Genomic DNA, 22891 nt, shown 5'->3' on the forward strand with positions numbered 1-22891 from the left:
CTTCTATAACATAGTGTTTACATCTTCTAAGCATTTTTTTAGCATTTTTTAAACCCGCATCCCGCGGACTTTACTTTCTAGTATATATCTAAAATCAACCAGGGAAACGGTCAATGCATGATGAACCTGGGTGTCCACGTATGCAATTCTTGTGGGGGCATCTGTTCCCCATACTGATTTATCTTCTAATATAGATAAGCTTTTTCACTAGGTAGCTAGTACTAACATCAATTCACATCTCACTACCGAACCCAAGAAACTGTAACGACGAAAGGATATAACTAGCATACACAATTATTGATTGTTTTATGAAATCATGTCCTTGGAAACATTCCCTTCCAAGCATATGATCATTCTCTACGCATATGCATACCCTTTGAGGGGGTGTGTGTGCTTACATTTGTAATGCAAGAACTGATCATATAAGGAATGAACTGCTCATTCTTATTTCCCGTGATAGCTTCAACAGTTGGGAATTAATTTCTAGGCTGATTACAGAAAACTAATAAATTAATAATACACAGGAACTCAGCTTTTTGATCGGCTCTTTTGGACGTCCCGTGGCGCAATCGATGATAATAAAAAATCACTAAACCGACACATGATGCGACTTAAAAACTTTGATTTTGTGGTAATTAGTTGCAAAATAAGATTATGTACTTTGACAAATAAACTATCAACAAAGAAACTCACCACTTATGGTGCTCCTTCCACTAGCCATGTGGATCACGGCTATCTCCATGTTTCCCTTTCATAAAGTGCATGTTTTGTTGATAACATTCCACCGATCACATACACTACTACCAAATTTCCTTTGGTTGGCGTTGGAGTTTTCATTGAACTTATCAACGACTTTAGCCCACAAAACTTTTTTATTTTGATTCTATTTTGATTCGTGCGAACAGAACCATCTTCGCTAATAGAAACTCATGCCAAATACAAGGCAACATTTTCCTCAAATGACCAATTACGACCTCTAATATGATCTTCTATCATCTTGAAAATTTTGGAAATGGGAATAAATGGTTTTGGAAGATGATAAAAAGAAAAGTTGGATAAATTGTAGGAGAAAAGTGAGTTTTGTGTGGATGTTTGAACAAATACATAGGTATTTATAGAGTTTTTTTATGAACTTTGAGTTAAATAATTTTTTTTTAAATTTTAGCTGTTGAATTTAAATTTAAGTCGTTAGATCTTTTTTTTATTGTTAGATTTGATCATATTCAATTTCAGCCGTTGTATTCAATAAATTTATAAATATAAAATTAAAAAAAAGAAATATAAACCTGGACCGTTGGATTCAATAAATTTATAAATATAAAATTAAAAAAAAAGAAATATAAACCTAGACCGTTTGATCAACTAAGGGCCCATTTAAATCGTGACCGTAGGATAAAAAAAAAGTAGCCGTTAGGCTCATTAGCTGTTGGATTTAAATTTAGGCCGTTATATCTTTTTTTTATTGTTAGATTTGATCATATTCGATTTTAGCCGTTGTATTCAATAAATTTATAAATATAAAATTAAAAAAAAAGAAATATAAACCTGGACCATTGAATTCAATAAATTTATAAATATAAAATTAAAAAATAAAGAAATATAAACTTAGACCGTTGGATCAACTAAGGACCCATTTAAATCGTGACCGTAGGATAAAAAAAAAGTAGCCGTTAGGCTCATTATTGCATCCATCAAACAAGTGAACGACAAGTCACTTGGGTGGGGTCGGGTAGCTGCAGTGCCTGGCGCGTGCCAGTGCGTCTGTGAGTTGTTTCTTGGTGTTTGGGCTTTGACGCCCCCTCTTTAACACGTAACCTTATTTTAGCCTAAGAGTTGGAATGAAATGGGAAAATGGAAGGTAAGTTGAGACTTATTCAAAGGGTTAGAGTTGGTCTAACATCATATCCTTCACCAAGTGTTCTCCTCACAATCTGCCTCCCCCAGAGTCCCGGTGGCGCCCACCACCAGTATTCTGGTAGGTCTGACGGGTGGCCCCGTAGCAAGATCGACAGCCCCAGGTCCCGCCCTGGCCTTATATTTCATGAAACGGTGTGTATTGGTCCCTGCACACAGAAGAAAAAAAAAAAAAAAAAAAAGGTTTTTTCAAATTTGAAAATAAATAATGAGTTCTTTTCAAATTTGTAAGTAAAAAAATGGATTCATTTCAATTTTGAGTTAAAAAGTGGAAAAATGTAGGCCTTCATGTTGAAATGAGGAGGAGACGAACCAATGGCGGTCGAGGTGGAAGAAGATGAGGAAGGAAGAAGATGGTCTGGAGCTAAAGTCCGGCACCATGAGAGTAAAACTTGGAACGATAGCGTTTTGGAGTCATAGTGATGGTGCCTTCCGGGTGTTGTCAGTTGGGTATGAAGCCTTCAAGCTATTGCCATTTTCAAGCTTTCTCTCAGTCTGTCACTGACCTTACACTTTTTCATTTCGGAGAGGGAGAGGGAGAGAGAGAGATGGAACGATGGAGCTCAGTGTTGCCAAATCGTTCTCCAAAGTGGATTAGTGTTTTCTGCCACGTGTCACAGTGCATTTCTGTCTTCCGACCCGACCCGACCCTGCCAACATTCAAGGTCACTTTGGGCCGACATTCAAGGTCCTTTGCATTGTTAATTGTGCCCTTTCTTTCTTTCTGTTTTTGTTTTCTGATAATAATCTATATATGAAGAGAAGATAAAAATAGTGAAACTTTCTGTTGGATATTATATATTATAGTATAAAATATTGTAATATATAATTTTAATAATTGAATGAAAAATAGTGTTAACCAATTTCTTAGAAAGGTTATGTTGTTTAGGTGTATTCCCTTGATAAGTGATGTATACTTATAGATGAAAAGTTACATCTCTTTATTAAGTAGAAATTGGATTCTATATAAACCCATGAAACCATTGGTATTAAATATAGAAAATTAGAGTTAATTTTTACTCTTGAGAAATAGGGTTTCCCCACTTCGTTTCTCAAATGATTCGTGTGTCAAATTCCGAGTCATGTCTTAAGAGTACGGAATATATAAAGTTCGCCAGAGTCCGAAGATTGAAGTGCTTTGACTTCGGATTATAGATTGTTGAATCCTGGGAGATGGACGCCTACCAAATTACAAGCACAAGAGTAGAGGCGAAATTCTATCTTTAGGACATTGCATTTATGAAAGCCTCAATCTTCAAGTTTGTCAGTTTTTATAACTTTATCTCTAGTTGTTTATATTAATCTCATATATAAATTAATGTTGTGAAATTTCTTTATGATTATTATTATTATTGGAATTCTTTTATATTTCTCATATTTATTAATATTGCTCTATCAATCTAAAGGTTAGACTAGAGAGTAAGTTGATCATCGAGGGGAATGAGGCTAAAGCCAACATAACTAATGAATCAGCCGAGTGGAAACCTAACTTAGTTGATTGGAGATCCCATGGTCTAAGTTCAATAAGCAAACTGGTTAGGCATGATTCAAAGAAGTTAACATACTATATACCTCATTCCTATGATGGAAGAAGTGTGTTGTCTGTAGACGTTTTAGGTTGTATATTTATACTTAATGACAGTGATATCTTATAAATAAGAGGAATAGAGAAGACTATTTTTAATCAGTGGTCACCTATGTGAGAGTAGAAGTGGGTCGCTTCTATGAGTATGAGATGGCTAAATTCTCTAAAGCTCTCATGAATCCGGGATTTGTTCAGGACCAAAATGAACACAACCTTATGAACCAGAATATATTAGGATTAGTGATGTGTGTTGCTTATTGTCTCGGTTTACTATTGCAGTGAACAGTTCAAGATTTTATATTCACTGCGTCATCAAGTAAATCCGATAAGTATTCACTAGGGTAGGTTCAAGTTCAAAAGACACCTCTCCCGATGCATCTCTTGTCCGCCTGTACTCTCAAATTCTTCCTGATTTTTCATTCATGTGGGAGATTGTTGGAAATTATATATTATAGTATAAAATATTGTAATATATAATTTTAATAATTGAATGAAAAATAGTGTTAACCAATTTCTTAGAAAGATTATGTTGTTTAGGTGTATTCCCTTGATAAGTGATGTATACTTATAGATGAAAAGTTACATCTCTTTAATAAGTAGAAATTGGATTCTATATAAACCCATGAAACCATTGGTATTAAATATAGAAAATTAGAGTTAATTTTTACTCTTGAGAAATAGAGTTTCCCCACTTCGTTTCTCAAATGATCCGTGTGTCAAATTCCGAGTCATGTCTTAAGAGTACGAAATATATAAATTTCGCCAGAGTCCGAAGATTGAAGTGCTTTGATTTCGGATTATAGATTGTTGAATCCTGAGAGATGAATGCCTACCAAACTACAAGCACAAGAGTATGGGCGAAATTCTATCTTTAGGACATTGCATTTATGAAAGCCTCAATCTTCAAGTTTGTCAATTTTTCTAACTTTATCTCTAGTTGTTTATATTAATCTCATATATAAATTGATATTGTGAAATTTCTTTATGATTATTATTATTATTGGAATTCTTTTATATTTCTCATATTTATTAATATTGCTCTATCACTTTCATCATATCGAAATTATTAAGATAAATTGTGATGGTGCATGGAGGAAGGTAAAAGGTGGTTTTGGGTGGGTGGCAAGGGACTTTGCCAGAATTTTCCGTGCAACTGGTGGGATTGGAAATTACCCTTGCACATCTAGTTTGATGGAAAAAGCGGATGCAGTCAGGGCGGCCCTTACAGCTACCGTGGAGAAAGGATTTTTGGATGTATAGGTCAACTCTGACTCAAAAATTCTTATGGGGATGATTAATGGTACTTTGCAATCGGGGGTAATGATTGAAGGTATCCTATTTGATATTAGATGATTACAACAACAATTGAGGTCATTAGAATTTTATTTTGCTCCCCGTGTTTGTAATAGGACAGTGCATCTAGTAACATCTTTAGTACTTAAGGAAGGTGACATTCATAGTTGGAATGGGTTTGATCCGGAGTGGCTGTTGAACCAGAGTGGTTGTTCAACACTCTGGCATCTGATGTAAATGTTTCAATTCGAATTTAATCAAAGTTTATATCGTTTTGAAAAATGGAGTTTTAACGAAAAGCCCACGGTACTGTTCACTTTAACGAAAAACCACATTTTTACACTAAAAAGTCAAATCTAGTACTATTTACTTTACCCTTTATTTTGTCCTTATCATTAAAACTCAAAGTTTTCAAGCCATTTTCATTAGTTTTCTTTTTGAAAAACTCATGTAAGGTAGTTAGTAAGTTCATTATTTTTAGGGAATTGTTATTGGCACTTCAAAAATCTCATTCTACACTCCAAACATTCTATATTTGAAAGAAAGAAAAAAATACACTTGTAGAAAAAAAAAATACACTTCCCTATTTTTAATCTATTTTAATAAAAAATAATAAAATCTTAAATATGTAAAATAAAGAAAAAAGTAAAATAATAATAACGATAAAGAAAAAATAAAGGGTAAAGTGAATAGTACCATGATTGATTTTTTAGTGTAAATATGTGGTTTTTCGTTAAAATGAATAGTACCGGAAGCTTTTCGTTAAAGTTTCTATTATTATAACCTTTTTTTTTAACAAACGATATCATTTACACTAAGAATAAAGGGATGAGCTTAATCTCACAATAGGCTAACAATAATGCAGTTCAAATTCGTTTTTGGTAAGTATCGAACTTAAAACCTCTCACTTCAAATGAAAAAGAATTTCACTAAACTATAATACTAAGTTACAATATTTTCTTTCCGTTTGAATGCACAGTTTCTGCACCAAAAGTGCTTAGCAATTTCGCCTTTATATTTTTTTGGTTTTTTTTGGGTAATTTGTCTGGATCGTCGTTTGTTCACATACTTTATTAAAAGATGCTTTATAGAGAGTGCTTTGGACTTATCTTTTAATTTTAATTTTTTATTATTTCGTCTTTATATATTTTTGGTTTTTTTTGGGTAATTTGTCTGGATCGTCGTTTGTGCACATACTTTATTAAAAGATGCTTTATAGAAAGTGCTTTGGACAAATTTTTCTTTCAATTTTCACTTTTTATTAAAAGACGCTTTATAGAAAGATGCTTTATAGAAAATGATTTGGACAGATTTTTCTTTTAATTTTCACTTTTGGTTCCTGGAGCGTTTGTAACTTTGTGCACGTAGCACGATTTCAATTTTTCTTTAATAAAATCTGATCTAGTCTCAAGTGCAACTATAGTTCAGATTCTATTTATCAGGTGCTTTGGACAGACTTTTCTTTTAACATTCATTTTTAGTTCCATCCCATATTTTTAGCACAATGTTTTATAATATTAGCACGAGAATTAACGTTAAACTGTGAGGTGACGAAGAGTTCTTAAAAGTATCATTTTTTAGAGTATCCTTAACATTTCTATTGTAAGCGCCAAATGAGTAATTTTTCGTTGTTATCACCACTTTGCATTGTGAATTGTGCCCTCTTTTTTTTCCTAATAATAATCTATATATAAAGACAAGATAAAAATGGTGAAACTTTCATCATATCGATATTATTAAGATAAATTGTCATGGTGCATGAAGGAAGGTAAAAGGTGGTTTTGGCTGGGTGGCACGGGACCTAGCCAAAATTTTCCATGCAACTGGTGGGATTGCAAATTACCCTTGCGCATCTAGTTTGACGGAAAAAGCGGATGCAGTTAGGGCGGCCCTTGTAGGTTCTGTGGAGAAAGGATTTTTGGAATTTTAGGTCAAATCTGACTCAAAAAGTCTTATGGGGATGATTAATGGTACTTTGCAATCGGAGGTAATGATTGAAGGTATCCTATTTGATATTAGATGATTACAACAACAATTGAGGTCATTATAATTTATTTTGCTCTCTGTGTTTGTAATAGGACAACGCATTTAGTGATATTTTTTGTGCTTAAGGAAGGTGGCATTCATAGTTGGAATGAGTTTGATCCGGAGTGGTTGTTGAACCGGAGTGGTTGTTCAACACTTTGGCATTTGATGTAAATGTTTTGATTCGAATTTAATCAAAGTTTATATCGTTTTGAAAAACTCATGTAAGGTAGTTAGTAAGTTCATTATTTTTAGGGAATTGTTATTGGCACTCCAAAAATTTCATTCTACACTCCAAACTTTCTATATTTGGAAGAAAAAAAATACACTTGTGAGGAGTGTAGAATGTGATTTTTGAAGTACTAATAACACTTCCCTATTTTTAATCTATTTTAATAAAAAATATCTTAAATAAGTAAAATAAAGAAAAAAGTAAAATAATAATAACAGCCAATTGTCATACGTGTGAGCATGTAGTAAGAGGCTACTATATGTATAAAATGTTCTCTTGCTAGAATATTACCATTAAATTTGATTATTGCAAATTAACTATGTTGAATATTTGCTGTTGGAATAACATGAATGTATAACACTTATTGTTGAATTTAACAATTGAATATAGATGTGCATGTGATCTGCTTTAAAAAAGCGATGTATAATTAACATTGTTGTATAGAGTCGAAGTCGTCGTCCACCAGCACTAGGAACTTCCTCGCCTCCGGAGGATTAGCTGGGATTCATTCGTAATTTCACCTTTTTTTAGTCTTTTAAGTCTCCACTAGGCCGAAAGTGATTGAGCAATTTCTCCTTTACATTTTTTATGGTTTTTTTTTTTGTCTAATCTTTGATGATTATCTTCGATCACCTTTCTTTCTTAAAGTCCTCCACTAGCCATTAGGATATCCATAACATTTTTTTTAAACAAACGATATTATTTATACTAAAGAAGAAAATATGGACTTAACCTCACAATAGGCTAGCAATAATACAGTTAAAATTCACCTTTAGCAAGTATCAAACTTAAAACATTTCATTTACAAATAAAAAAGAATATCATTATATTGTAGTATTAAGTGATAATATTTTCTTTCCGTTTGAATGCACAATTTTTGCATCAGAAGTGCTTAGCAATTTTGCCTTTACATTTTTTTTGGTTTTTTTGGGTAATTTGTCTGGATCGTCGTTTGTGCACATACTTTATTAAAAGATGCTTTATAGAAAATGCTTTGGATGCTTATTGAAAGCTGCTTTATTAGAAAGATGCTTTATTGAAAGCTGCTTTATAGAAAGATGCTTTATGAAAGATGCTTTTATAGAAAGTGCTTTGGACAGATTTTTCTTTTAATTTTCACTTTTTGTTTTGTAACTTTGTGCACGTAATCAATAAGTAGTAGTACGATTTCAATTTTTCTTTAATAAAATCTGATCTAGTCTCAAGTGCAACTATAGTTCAAATTCTATTTCTCAGGCGCTTTGGACAGATTTTTCTTTTAATTTTCATTTTTGGTTTCATCCCATATTTTTTGCACAATATTTTATAATGTTGGCACGAGAATTGACATTAAACTATGAGATAACGGAGAGTTCTTAGAGAGTATCATCTTTTCGAGTATTCTTAGCATTTCTCTTGTAAGAGCCAAATGAGTAATTTTTCGTTGTCATCACCACTTTGACATGTGCCCTTATTGATCCACTCATTTTATAACACCTCTATTTATTTGTTAATGTATAACATTTGTCTTTTACGATACAAGATTAACGTCTGCATGATAGTGACACTTTTAGTCATAAATTCTAGTAAATCACAATTGTGCTTAAATTCACTAAATATGAAAAAAAAATACTCATGTAAATTTGTTTAACCCATAACTCAATGAGATAACATATCATCGAATGATCGTCATATCGAAAAATCTCTCTATACGGATCAAAACCGTTTATAGTTTTATCATTGAGTAAAAAAAATAAAAAAAAGAGGAGTTGTTGAACACAAAAGCACAGAAAAGACCGAAGCTTTTCGGAGTGGTAACTATTTATAGACCAATAGAAACACACTTTTAACAGTAAAAAAAAAAAAAAAAAAACTTTCCCATTTCGTGTAAAAAGAAACCAAGAAAAAGCCAGTCAAGCACTCTTTCAAGGTCAAGAGTCTATTGAGCCAATAGCACTAAATTGCAGTCCTCAAGTCATCGCTAAGGTTATCTCCAACTGAAGGATTCAGAGGGTCAGAAGGTCAAAAATAGTCTAAAATCATCTCCAACTGAACTGAAGGCTAGGCCAGAGGGCTTGTGGGTCCTACAGAATCTGAAAGGGCCAAAGGGTTGGCCCAATCCAGCCAACCAACCAGCCCTGAACTGGCCAGAAATTTAAGAATTGTTGCCGGATATAACCAATAGCATTGTTATTAATCATGTCGGTTATATCCGACATGAATTCTTAAACAAATTTTTGAATCCAACGGATTTTTGAATTTTTTATTTTATTTTATTTTTACAGTTTTATTTTTTTTTTATTTACAAATTTTTTTTCCTATAACTTCTATTTTTTTCTATAACTTCTTATAACTTCTATTTTACAAAATTTGTTTCTTATTTTTTTTAAATTCCATTTTTTTTCCTATAACTTCTATTTTACAAAATTTGTTTCATAATTTTTTTTAAATTCTACTTTTTTCCCTATAACTCTATTTTACAAAATTTGTTTCATATTTTATAGAAATTCTATTTTTTTTTCCTATAACTTCCTAAGCCATTATACAACATTAAATTAAATTAAGTAACATAAAACAAATTAAATAATATGAAACAATATTAAAAAACATTAACGAACATAAAAATTATACAACATAAAAAAATATTTAACAACATAAAACTTAAACGCCTACTCCATGCTTCTTTTGGCCCAAAGATGTGCAACAAGATCATGTTGTAGGTACTTGTTTATGGCACAAGAACGTATCATTCTATAGCGCCTCATGTACTCATTTATAGAGATACTACCAATTCTTGGATTGAAGGGCAAATTAGGCCCATCATATATTTTTGCATGAGCCCTTATTGACCTATTTGGATCTTCTTGGTCGTCATCAGACTCTCCATCAATATACTCATCTCGCTCATCCTCCACCATCATATTGTGTAATATGATGCAAGACATCATGATGGAGTCTAAATTTTCTCGACTCCACCCTTTTGCCGGTTCGCTGATGATCTTCCACCGTGCTTGTAGAATACCAAAAACTCTCTCAACATCTTTCCGGTATGCCTATTGGTGTAAGGTAAACAACTTTTCCGCATCATTCCTAATGTTTGGAATTGTTTGGGCTAGTGTCGCCCACTTTGGGTAGATGCCATATGCCAAGTAATACCTCATATTGTATTGACGGCCATTGATGTAGTAGTTAAGTTAAGGTGTTTTACCTTCCGTCAGGTGATTGAAGAGGGTTGAATGCCCAAAAACTGTAATGTCATTTTGGGATCCAAGGACTCCAAAGAAAGCATGTCAGATCCATGTGTCATATGAGACAACCGTCTCTAACACAACAGTTGGCTTTCTCAACCTTCCGCTAAAGCCTCCTTACCATCCGGTGGGATAATTCTTCCAATCCCAATGTATACAGTCTAATGACCCTATCATGCCCAGAAAACCACGGTCTTCAGCTTTGCAAAGGAGCCGATTCAAATCTTCTTGATTTGGCTAGCGGAGGTACTCGTCTTTGTAAACCTGAACAATTATGTCACATAATTGTTCAAAAGAATCAAGGCATGTAGACTTAGACATACCATGAGTTTCATCCATCGAATCAGCTGGGGAGCCATAGGCCATCATTCGAAGTGCAACAATAACCTTATGATGAGGTGATAAATCAGGGCGGCCTGCTCTATCCCGCTTCTGTCAAAAATATGGATTGACCGGCTAGACATCACGAAGTAAACGCTTGAAGACATGATGCCTTATCCTGAAACGATGTCTGAAATCCTCTTCTGTGTACACCGATTTGGGGTTGAAGTAGTTGTTCATCAAATTGGCATGCATCATCGCTCTGTGTCGTGGTTTGTAATAGCAACCAGCAATAGAGCCATCCCATTGAGGTTGTTCCTCAGTTGGTTGACACACCATGGCCGCAATCATGGCTGCTGCTCTGTTTTGTTCGTTGCACCTTGCTTGAACTTCTTCATCAGACTCCTCATCTTCTCGTCTCATTTGCTCCCATTTTTCTTCCAATTTGGAATTGGATGAGGACCCCCAGTTGGAATATGAAGTGGATCCAAAGTTGGAATTCATTGTAAACTTGAATTGAAATAGATTGAATTCAAAGTTGTGTGAATTATAGCCCAATATCCACCCTATTTATAACAAAAAAAAATTCAAATCCAATGGCGTGACGTCAGCTACCAACAGCTAACTGACGTTACTTAGCCGTTGGATTTGAATTTAAGTTGTAGTTTTTAAATAATAAATTATGTTTGGCCCTATGACCTTTTGGTCCTAGTTTGGAGATGGTTTTTTATGACATGGCTAAAACGAGCCCTATGATCCTTTGGTCCTCGGTTGGAGATGGAAGCAAATATGACCCTGCACTGTTAATTAAAATTTTAATTTCTTGGAGAGACAGATGGTTAAAACGAGCTATCTGGCCAGCCTTGGTTAGAGAAAGCCTAAATTGGACAAAAATCGCCTGCCTTCTTTGACCCGTCGCCCTCTCTCTTTTTCTGTCTTTTCTTCTCCAATCACATCCAAACGTTTTTTTCTGCAAAAATCCATCTCCATTCACACACCTTTATACAATTTTCCCAGAAAAAATTATTGGGCAAGTATTTTTATATAAATCGCATGTTGCACTTGTTTTTTGGTTGACCGGAAAAGTCTTTGTCTTTGTGGAAAAAGAAGGAAGCTTTGCTGTGGGAGAATCTTTGATTCATCTGTGTTTTCTGCAAGGGAATATCTCAGGTGAGTATTTTGTAATTTTCCCAGAGCTTTGAACTTTTAGGTGGATTTTTGTATGTTTTGGGAGACTTGGGTCAACTCAATTGGATCAAGTCAGTTTTTTGAGCTTGATATGTGTTTGTTCTAGTTTGTATTTTGTGAATATTGAATATGCTTGTTTTCATTAGTTAAATTGCTGCTTGGTACACCTGTTTCTGCATCTTTTGGTAGAGAGATGATGAATTGGGTTTTGCTTCCTGTGTTGTTTCCATAATTTGTTTTCAAATTTGGGGTTAGTTAAAGCTAAAATATTGTAAAACTTTTGAGTGTTTATTGGTCTAATTTGGGTTCATTTCTTGTTGCTTTTGAATTTTCAGGGCTTGGTGTTTACTGATGCTGGGGTTTTGTGGAATTCAGTATACTTGAGCTCTGGTAATAAAAAATAGCGAATTTAGGCGATTTTGATGGCTTTTTCGATGTATATGTATCAGAACTAATTTTATTTAGATAGGGCTACGATGTAGCCATAACTATGAATGCTTAAATTGCGGTTACAAAGTCAACGATGATGTAGATAATAGTATAGACACTCATTGTTGTAAAGCAAGTTTGTCTATCATGGTTACAAAGTCAAGGATGATGTATATAACGCTTTCTCTTTGTTCCTATTTTTTAATTACATCATAAAATTCAGCTACATTTAGATTATAATTTAAGATGTATATTGTGTTGGATAAAAAATGGAGTGTGTTTTATGAATAAAATTTTTGTATAAGAATGCCCTGGTATTTACATGTATATGTGTGTATGCTTAGGAAAATAGTCATTTAGGTAGCTGAGTGAAGTCCGTATGATGATTACGATTTGGGATTTATATTTAGTTATATTAAAAAAAATATTTGGTTAAAAGAAGGGGGAAAAATAAAGAGGAACATAAATTATGTGCTTGGATAGAGATTTCTTAATTTAAAGTGTGTTCTTTGTAATTTTTTTTAATCTTTCTTAGAAACAGAGCTTAAGAATAAAGAGGAAGAAAAAATATGTGCCTAGATAGTGATTTCTTATTTTAAAGTGAGTGCGCTTTGTAATTTTTTTTAATGTTTCTTAGAATTAGAGCTTTCTCAGTTATTAGTGCTTTGAATGAAAAAAAAAATCATTGTAATTAATATTGGTCCCTTGGGTATCTGATTTGTAACTATATTTTCTATTGTAGATCATTGTCAAAGCAATTTATATAGCTACAGAGTGCTATTGCTAAGATTGAAAAAAAAAAAAGGTGAGTCCGGCTGCTAAGGAGCGTTAAGTTTGGAATTTACAAATTTCTGTTAATCATTTTGATAAGTGTTTATATAGATATGTGTGTGTGTGTGTTGCCATTGTTTTGAATGAAAAAAAAAATATTGTTATAGTGTTATTGTTTTGTACATCTTATTTATGACTTCGTTTTCTATTGCAGATTAGTGCCACAACAATTTATATAAGCTACAAAGTGCCTTTGCTGAAATTGGAAAGAAAAAAAAGGGTGAGCTGACAAGTAATGTCAAATTTAGAATTTAGAAGTTTTTTTAATTATATTGATAATTGTTTATAAATATATATAAATGTGTCTTGGTATTTGTATCATTCTTCAAATTTTGTTTGGTATATCAAATGTCATTCCATGTTAAATTTGTATTTCCGTTTATGTATTTTGTAGTGTGGTTCAGCTTTTTTTTTCTTTTCCTTTATTGGTTAAAACACCTTTGGTGGTAGTTAACAATTTTGTTACTTCATAGTTTAATAAATTTATTGTTCAATAATATTTATGTTGGTTTTTCATTGGGTTTGAGAACGTGGCATTATTTAACATCAAGTTGGTTTTGTTTGCGTTGCAAGATTCTCTACACAAAAGGTAAGTGATTTAAACTTCTAAAATTATTGAGTTCAAATTTATACCATCTGGTTTAATTTTATTTTTTACAATTAGAAGAAAGTTTCATATTTTGTTTAGGTTTTATTATATCAAATTGAAATTTTAATTTCAGTAGTTTGTTTGCATTTAATGTTATATGTGTTGTTTTAATATGTGTGTTGCATCTTTGTTAATTTTTTCCTTTTTCCCAATTTGTTTGCAGTTGTTTGCTTTTCAATTGGTCATAACAATTTGTTTGCAATATGTCTAAAAGATCTATATATGCATTAACAAACGATGTTGTAAAGCAGAAACAAAACAATGGCAATGAATATAATCTCTTTGTCAATTATGGTCACCAACCAAAAAGAGTGTGTAGAGCCAGTTATATTCAAAATTCTCAAATCGCTGTTCTTATTAAAACGATTGCAATTTATTAATTTCATCTATAGTCACTTTTATAATAAGATATTATACTATTATTTCAATCCTTTTACACAATTGATTGGAAATTTGACTTTCCTCTTCTACCATTTTTTGCCTTTATCGAACCTAAATTCAAAATCTATTACCCTACAATTTAAGCACTTTTACAAAGTTATCAATGCATTTATTCGTTCGACTTTAAACACTATTCAAGGGTTATCCATGTACTCATTACACTAGATTCAACTTTGATGATTTTTCAAACATAATTATCTAAATAATTTTTAATCTTGCAGCAACGCGCGAACATTACTATCTAGTATTATGTTAATTATCGGCCAAATTTGATTTGGCACATATTACTGAATTTAACATTTGAATATAAATGTGGACCCAAGGCTTTAAAAAACAATGTACAGTTTAGATTTGTTTGTATAGAGTAGAAGTTGTCCAGTAGCACCAGGGCACTTCCTCCCATCAGGAGGAGGAGGTGGGATATTCATTCTTAATTTCACCTTTATTTGTTAAAGCCCTCAACTAGGATATATTGTAACCTTTTCTTCCGTTTGAATGCAAACAATTTCAACGCCGAATATGCTTGAGCAATTTCGTCTTTTTATTTTTTACGGTTTTTTTGTTTGGTATTTGATGATTTTTTTGGATTGTCGTTTGTACGTATATTTTATTGAAAGATGCCTTACAGAGTGTTTTGGACAAAATTTTCTTCTAAGCAAGCATATTTGAAAGAAAATTTTAATGTAGTAGCATTATCAAATACTTGTTAGGTGACTAGTCCCTGTCTCTCCAAATTTTTAATTTTTGTCCTCAGCTGGTGTGTTTGTAATTTTATGCACATACTCAACAAGAACTGGTACAATTTCAATTTTTCTGTACTAAATCTGATCTAGTCTCAAATGCAAGAGTATTTCAGATTCTCTTTCTGCTCTCTGTAATCAAATACTCTCGCTTCGATTGCTTCATTCTCTTCTCTAACAGATAGAGGGATGGAGTTGATTGGGTTCTTTCAAGTTTTCAACATCGTCGTCATCGCCATCGGGACTCTGTTGTACATGTACTGCAGATCATTGACGTTTTCTTCCTCGACTTCTTCTTCTGGTGCTGCTGATGCTGCTGTTGATGATAACGATGATGGTGTTGATAAGCCCCCTCTTCGAGAAAAGTATGATGTGTTTATTAGTTTCAGAGGTGAGGACACCCGCCTTACTTTTACCAGCCATCTTCATAAAGCTTTGGAAAGGAAGAAAATCGAAACCTACATAGACTACAGGCTGAATAAAGGAGACGAAATTGGACCCGCCCTACTAGAAGCAATAGAGAAATCAAGGCTTTCGGTGATCATTTTCTCCAAAAACTATGCGTCTTCCACATGGTGCTTGAAGGAACTTGTGCATATACTCAAATGCAAGAAAAAAGACCAGATGGTTGTACCCATTTTTTACGACATCAGTCCATCAGATGTGCGAAAACAAAAGGGGAGTTATGCAGATGCATTTGCTCAACTTGAAAATCGTGAGGACTCCAAGGATAAGGTGATCGGTTGGAAAGCTGCTTTGGCGGAAGCAACCGGTTTATCTGGGTTTGATTTTTCAAACAAAAAAGGGTAACGTACTTTGCAACTTGGTGTCAATTTCTATTTGTGACTATTTCTTTTCAATTTTTATTTTTTTATTTTTATAGGAATGGATATTGATTAGATAGACTTTAACTAGCAGGGTACCGCGCGATGTTGTGGGTTACAACAAAAGTTAGATAAAATATAAAATCCACTAATATGGTAAATATTTTGAAAATATTGCTACAACCATTTGTATCCAACAAAGTGCTTAAAAGATTCAAATTTACGAACAAAGCATAATCTTCCAAACCAATACATATCTCAAATATGGGAGTCTCAAAACCTTTTTCATTTCTTTCCCTCCAAAGAAAGCTTTTGTTAGGAGGACAGAACACATTACTCGTGCTTAACACTCAAAACACCTAACAAAAACTCATGTTTCTCCACCTGAAAAGGAGTTGAGAGACCTGGAAAGCTTCTGCCAAGCAGCTCAAGCAAACAACTATTTTGATATCTGTCTGACCAAAGTGCAGTGACCATGAAAATATTGCTTTCAGGGAAATTAGGCAGATTGTAACTTATCCATAGTCAATGCAAATATAATACTATTTGATAAAATTCTGATGTAACTTATCCGTGGTCAATACAAATATAATGCTATTTGATAAAATTCTAAACCATGACCGATTCATCAAATTATCTTATGCACCATGAAAAATTTACACTATTTGTTTCCCTCCAATGCTTCATTATACTAATACTATAGACATTGTGTATACCTTTCTGAAAACCCCATACAAAATCATCTTTTTTTTTTGGGAAATGAATCGCCACATCATCAAGCAAACTGTTATTCAAATGAAAAAAAACATTTTACCCTATTTTTTTTTCCTCCAATGCTTCATTATCTAATCCTATAGCCCTTGTGTAATACCTTATACTAATCCTATAACAAACAGTACCAGAAGTGTTTCGTTAAAACTCCCATATACTAATCCTATAGCCCTTGTGTATACCTTATTGAAAACCAATCATCTTTGTTTTTTTTGAGAAATGAATCGCCACACCATCAATCAAACTGTTATTCAAATGAAGAGTAAACTGTCATTTAACCCCCTGAACTATCACGTGAGTTTCAATTTCCCCCCTGAACTATTTTTTTAGCCAATTGACCCCCTAAACTATGTTAAAGTGGCCAATTAACCCCCTACCGTTAAGTATCTTTAACTCCATCCAATTTTCTGTAAGAAAGTGTCATGTGCTTGGCACATGATCACTTTTTTACATCTTATGTCTAAATCTTTACAAAGAAAACATATAAAACAAATATTAAAAAAAAAAACATACAAACCCTAAACTTAATCATTCAAAATAATAGAAAAGGTAAGGCTTTTTATATTAACACCCCATAAAATGTTGAATGCACCCCATATTAAAATTTAATATTAAATGACTTATTTACTCCACTATGCAATGACAATTTTGACCGTATTAGGTTTTAAAAAAAAAATTATAAATACACCCCAAATCACTTTTAGCGTATTATTTATCTTCTCAACTATCAAAACCCTCCCATCCTCCATTGTTGAACAAAATCCTAACCAATGAAACTACAAACATGTTGATTGAGAAAAATTGTTTTTGACGAATGAAACACGAAATCGATGTTTTTGAAGCTTCACATGAGGTAAGACTTCACATTTTTTATTGTTTTAGTGATTTCGATGACATCGATAATTATTTAATCCTGCGTTTGTTGCATTATTTAAATTTATATATTCATATTCATATTCATCTTTTAGGGGGTTTTGATAGTTGAGAAGATAAATAATACGTTAAAAGTGATTTGGGGTGTATTTAATTTTTTTTTTTAAACCTAATAAGGTCAAAATTGTCATTGCATAGTGGAGTAAATAAGTCATTTAATATTAAATTTTAATATGGGGTGCATTCAACATTTTATGGGGTGTTAATATAAAAAGCCTTACCTTTTCTATTATTTTGAATGATTAAGTTTAGGGTTTGTATGTTTTTTTTTTAATATTTGTTTTATATGTTTTCTTTGTAAAGATTTAGACATAAAATGTAAAAAGGTGGTCATGTGCCAAGCACATGACACTTTCTAACAGAAAATTTGATGGAGTTAAAGATACTTAACGGTATGGGGTTAATTGGTCACTTTAACATAGTTTAGGGGGTCAATTGGCTGAAAAAATATTTCAGATGGGAAATTGAAACTCACGTGATAGTTTATGGGGTTAAATGACAGTTTACTCTTCAAATGAAAAAACTAGTCAATACTTAATAGCAAAACCATAAACCACACTCAATAAAATCATTAACTAAACCACATATTCAACAATTCATCAAAAACACCATCAAATTAAATACCTTTAAACCACAAAATTCAAAAGAACAGACTATATAATTAGTGAGTGCAGACTTTCCGGGAGTCGGGACACCAATTAACCCAACAGACAACGCCCTTCGTCCTCCGCCTTAACCATTTCCTCCTCATCCCCTGATTCCTCATCATCTGCAAGCTTCAATGCCACCTCTAGAAGCGCCTTAGTGATAACCAAGTTAATAGGCACAAGTTCAAACTTGTAATTCATATGAATTTTTTCGGTAACCAAACAAATGGATGTGCGAATTAGCCCAGATCCAGAACAATTAATAGCGAAATGAACAGACCCAAAAGCTGAATTGAGCTAAGAATGCATGAAACTTTGAGATTGAGCAGGGTGGGGTGGTGGGTTTTACCTTGTTTGCATACGTCCTTCCTTCATGAACGAATCTTGATCTACAGTTGAAAATTTCACTGCTTTCGCTGCTGCTACTGAATCGGCTTATATTCATGCTAATTCCTCATTCTTCTAATCTCAATCTTGGTTTTGAAATTGGTTCCATAGCACATAAAAGGGAACAAAAATAAGAGACATTGATGTCAAAGGGGAGAAATTTTTAGTTACGACAGAACATAAGTAGTACATCATATGTTTTAATAGAAGTGATGAAAAATTTTATTTTTTAAGTTATTAACTTTTTATCCTATATATCTCACCATTTGTACAGTAAAACGTGATGTATCATCCTATATGTTAGTTACTCTGAAAAATCACTTCTTCCGGAGCGACGGAAGAAAGCAATATCAGATGACCCACACGTCGGCAAAATCGATAACACCGGGGCCAAAGGGCATATTAGTAATTTTACTGTGCAAAATGAAAAATAAAAAGAAAATTAAACTGTGAAACAGAGGCAAAAACGTCAATACATTGTGCGTGTACATTGTTTTTAAATTGGGTTTTAGTAAAAACTAATTTCTATTTATGACTATCCAATTTAAACAATTCTTATAGACTAGTGAAGGCAATACTTACTATATATTGCTTGTCATTCATATTCATATTTTGCAGGACGGATGCTGGTTTCATTGAAGAAGTTGTGGAAGATATTTCAACTAAATTGAAACGTGAAACCGCATATGATTTAAAGGGCTTGGTTGGAATGACAAGCCGCATCAAGCAGGTTGAATCATTATTAAGCATTAATGATTCGGTAAATGTTCTCACTGTAGGCATTTGGGGTATGGGAGGTATTGGAAAGACCACCCTTGCCAAGGCTCTGTTCAAGGGACTCTCTTCTAACTTCGAAGCTTGTTGTTTTCTTTACAATGTTAGGGAGAAATCAGAGCAAAAAGATGGAATCGATCAATTGCAAAAGACACTTCTTAGAGAGATCTTAAAGGAAGAAAATCTCTCCGTAGCTTCGAATTTTGTTCGACAAAGGCTCAGCCGTACAAAGGTTCTCATTGTTTTTGATGATGTTACTGACCCAAGGCAAATAAAAGATGTAGCTGCGGATAATCTTCAGTACGGCAATGGAAGTAGAATCATTGTAACAAGTAGAGAAAGGGGCGTACTCTTGAAAGCTGTTAGTGATGAAAAATATATATATAAGGTTGAGAAATTAAAAACTGATGACGCTCTACGGCTCTTTCAACTTCATGCTTTCAACGATAACCCTCCTACAGCAGAATATATAGAGTTGTCAAAAAGGGTGGTAGAATATGCTGGAGGCATTCCACTGGCTCTTGAAATTTTGGGTTCCTTATTCTTTCCATGTAAGAGCATAGACGAGTGCGAAGATGTATTGAGAAAACTGAAGAATTATCCCAATTCAGAAATTCAATATACGTTCAGAGTAAGCTATAATAGATTAGAAAGAGATCAGCAGGAGATATTTCTTGATATAGCATGCTTTTATAAAGGGTGTCATATTGAATATGTAAAAAAAATGGTAAATTTTGGCCAAATGCATGGTGGTTTTTGTGCGGCAGATGGAATTAGAGTTCTCCATGATCGGTCTCTCATATCGATTGATTCAGAACAAAAAACCATAGATATGCATGATTTGGTACAAGAAACAGGTAGGGCAATTGTTCTCGAACAATGTATTGAAGAGCCTGGAAGACGGAGTAGGCTGTTCATTGCTGAGGATGTCTATCATGTATTGGAAAAAAACACGGTAAGAGCCACAAGTGCATTCACTTTTCCTTTTAAACAATAAAGAAAAGAAAGAGATGAATAAGACACCGTGTACTTCCTATGAGAAGACAGCTAGAGAAAAATCAATTACAATAAATAAGTCATATTCCTACAAATGTAGTTTTGATTAAATTTTGTTGCATGTTAATGTGTTCACATTTATGCTTTGTTGTTTATTGTCAGGGTACGGAAAAGGTTCAAGCCATATTCTTTAACGAGTCCAGCACTGGAAAGAAAAACTTGGATCGTGCAGACTTTAAAAAAATGTATAATCTGAGATTGCTCAATGTTGATAATTCTATGTGGCAAAATGCTGACAGTTCTAGAGAGTACTGCAAATTGAACCTTTCTCTCTCTCTTCCCAATTCTCTTCGTTATCTTTCCTGGAAGGGATATCCTTTGAAATCTTTGTCCCCAAAATTTTCTCCTGAAAATCTTGTTGAGCTTCATATGCCGGGCAGCCAAGTCACACAACTTTGGAATGGAGGCCAGGTATATGTGTTTATTATAGATTTTGTGAAAGATACTAGTAGTGTAGAACTTATTCAGACTAAGTTGTTAATTCTTACCATTTCTCTTTAATTTGTTACAGAATCTTATGAACTTAAAAGTGATCAAACTTCGTTATTCCAAATGTCTAACTGCACTTCCAAACCTCTTGGAGAGTCCAAATATTGAGCACATAGATCTTTGCGGATGTGAAAGTTTGGTTGAAATCCCTTCGTATTTTAAAGATCTTGACAAGCTTACTTATCTTGATCTTTCATGGTGCAAGAGTCTCGAGTATCTTCCAGACATGCCAGACAACATTGAATTCTTAAGTTTACGTGGCAGTGGCATAAAGGAGTTGCCGTCGAGCATTTGGAAGTTGAAATCTCTTGAGGGCCTTGATCTCACTGGTTGCACTAGATTTTACAAATTCCCTGAAATATTGGAGCCAATGGAACACCTGAAGTTTCTTCGTTTAGAAGGGACAGCAGTTGAAGAGCTTCCCCAGTCTGTTGGAAATCTAGTTGGCCTTCAAACATTAGATCTTGGTCGGTGCGAGAAACTTAAAGTTGTCCCAAGTAGCATCTACAACTTAACAAATCTTAAAACTCTCAGCTTTAATGGCTGTTGGAAACTTCAAAATTTTCCTCAACCGACTGGCTCAGTTGGTTTGCTTTCTCTTGAAGTACTAGACCTCGGTGAAAGCGGAATTTTACAAATCCCTGAGGATCTCATTTGCTTAACCTCATTATTGGGTATTAATCTGAATGGAACCAAAATTCGGAGCGTACCCTCAACCATCAAACAAGCTTCTCAGCTGTCTTGCCTCTTCTTAATCGAGTGCACGAGCCTTGAATCTTTACCAGAGCTCCCAGTGCTAAGTCGTCTTCAAGCAGATGGGTGCAAGTCACTGATGACAGTGTCAAGTTCAATGACTGCAATTACGCAATGTTGGAATAGATATCAATTGCTTGAAGAGCAACTTCTCTTTTATAATTGCGGAAGGTTGGGTAATGATGCAAGAAGCAGCATAATGGTTGAGGCACAGCTTAGAATCATGCGAGTGGCAACTGCATCTTCAAAGTTAAAAGAAAAGGAAGATTACGTATGTCTCTCTCTCTCTCTCTCTCTCTCTCTCTCTCTCTGTGTGTTAAGTAACATGATGTCAATTAATGTTGCAGCAAAAGTTTTCTGAGCCCTTAGTTACAATTGTATGTCCGGGATATGAAATTCCAAATTGGTTCGTACATCAAAATAAGGGGGCTTCAATAAATGTCAAGCTTCCAGCAAACTGGTTTCGAAAAGGTTTCTTGGGATTCGCTCTATCTGTTGTGGCATCCGGACACCAAGATAAATCGGGAAAAGTCGCATCCGGACGTCAAGATCAACCAGGTATGCAGTTTGAGTGCAAGTACAATTTCAAAACTGAAGAGGGTCAAAGTCATGGAATCGATTGTCCTGTCTTTGTCCCGTGCAAGGGTGGAAATGGTGATGGTTGCAATTTAGATTCAAAGCACGTGTTCGTATTGTATAAAGACCTTGAATATGAAGAGGGAGTAAAATGGTCATCGGATTTTTACTGCCGTTTCACCGAGGTCTCTGTTCACTTCGAAACGAAACCTTTCCAGTACAACTATACGGTGGAAAATTGTGGAATATGCCTGTTATATGCCGAAGATGCTGAGAAATTAAAATTTGATGTCATTTCGCGACAATAACAAGGTAAGTCTGCAGCAAGTGGGAGTGTTGATCCTGAAGCCAGTGGAAACAACTAATCTGAGGAAGCAAGTGGAAGAGATGGCTCTTGATGAAGAAAGTGGAAGGGATGAATCTGAGTAAGCAAGTGGAAGCGATGAGTCAGAGGACGAAAGTGGAAGCTCTGAAGCAATGGAAGCTGCTAGGGAGTTGCCCTCTTAATCGTCTATTGAATGAGTTCTTTGTAACCACTTTTTGTTCTGCAATTTATTTGTACTTTATTTTGTTACAAGTTCTTTTTAACCACTTTCCGTTATGTAATTCGTTTATGTTATAAATAATCTACGATGGTTATGAGGACAGTTCATGTATAAATATTGTACTCTATGTACATTTGAGTGTTAAGGAAAATCGCTTTTCTACATGGTATCATCTTTTCTTGCCTAAGTTTCGATCTTGGAATCCCTAGTGCTTTCCCTCATGGCTGCTTCAATAGAATTTTGCGGCTTAATTTTCATGTA

The 22891-nt window shown here is 33.9% G+C and overlaps 2 protein-coding genes and 2 long non-coding RNA genes across 9 annotated transcripts in view; 2 read left to right on the forward strand and 2 right to left on the reverse strand.

Annotated features, from left to right (window-relative positions):
- Positions 1-1848: 1848 nt before the first annotated feature.
- LOC103415068 (uncharacterized) lies at positions 1849-5074 on the forward strand. Its single transcript, XR_011572536.1, has 4 exons — positions 1849-2049; positions 2197-2364; positions 2443-2803; positions 4037-5074. It is a non-coding gene; the product is annotated as an uncharacterized lncRNA (long non-coding RNA).
- Positions 5075-9884: 4810 nt separating this feature from the next.
- Positions 9885-22792, forward strand: LOC103424396 (disease resistance-like protein DSC1). 6 transcript variants are annotated; one of them, XM_029109786.2, is made up of 10 exons: positions 9885-10094; positions 10247-11767; positions 12121-12175; positions 12957-13019; positions 13200-13265; positions 15057-15681; positions 19056-20166; positions 20370-20678; positions 20779-21780; positions 21857-22792. In XM_029109786.2, exons 6-10 carry the CDS (start codon positions 15065-15067, stop codon positions 22391-22393), a joined length of 3576 nt encoding a protein of 1191 aa, XP_028965619.2. In that variant the 5' UTR covers positions 9885-10094; positions 10247-11767; positions 12121-12175; positions 12957-13019; positions 13200-13265; positions 15057-15064; the 3' UTR covers positions 22394-22792. The 6 variants fall into 6 exon arrangements, with proteins under 6 accessions (XP_028965619.2, XP_070663302.1, XP_070663303.1 ...); XM_070807201.1 differs by having other exon boundaries at positions 9950-11767; positions 12957-13015; positions 13198-13265; XM_070807202.1 differs by lacking the exons at positions 9885-10094; positions 10247-11767 and adding an exon at positions 11915-12035.
- LOC139188618 (uncharacterized) lies at positions 10514-11101 on the reverse strand. Its single transcript, XM_070806244.1, has 2 exons — positions 10811-11101; positions 10514-10708 (listed from the first exon to the last, which is right to left on the reverse strand). The coding sequence occupies exons 1-2, from the start codon at positions 11099-11101 to the stop codon at positions 10514-10516; spliced, it is 486 nt and encodes a 161-aa protein (XP_070662345.1).
- Positions 17953-22891, reverse strand: part of LOC139189016 (uncharacterized) — a 35508-nt gene continuing 30569 nt past the window's right edge. Inside the window, exon 2 of the long non-coding RNA XR_011572480.1 lies at positions 17953-18399. This is a non-coding gene — a long non-coding RNA (uncharacterized lncRNA). The remainder of the gene's footprint in view (positions 18400-22891) is intronic.

Source organism: Malus domestica, chromosome 10, assembly GCF_042453785.1.
Source record: "Malus domestica chromosome 10, GDT2T_hap1".
NCBI classification, from domain to species: domain Eukaryota; kingdom Viridiplantae; phylum Streptophyta; class Magnoliopsida; order Rosales; family Rosaceae; genus Malus; species Malus domestica.

Coding starts and splice junctions, on each gene's coding strand:
- LOC139188618 (XM_070806244.1), bottom strand. CDS start 11,101: ATGAATTCCAACTTTGGATCCACTTCATATTCCAACTGGGGGTCCTCA. Junction 10,709..10,810: donor ACTACTTCAACCCCAAATCG/GTGTACACAGAA, acceptor TATTTTTGACAG/AAGCGGGATAGAGCAGGCCG.
- LOC103424396 (XM_029109786.2), top strand. CDS start 15,065: ATGGAGTTGATTGGGTTCTTTCAAGTTTTCAACATCGTCGTCATCGCC. Junction 20,167..20,369: donor ATGTATTGGAAAAAAACACG/GTAAGAGCCACA, acceptor GTTTATTGTCAG/GGTACGGAAAAGGTTCAAGC. Junction 21,781..21,856: donor TAAAAGAAAAGGAAGATTAC/GTATGTCTCTCT, acceptor TTAATGTTGCAG/CAAAAGTTTTCTGAGCCCTT.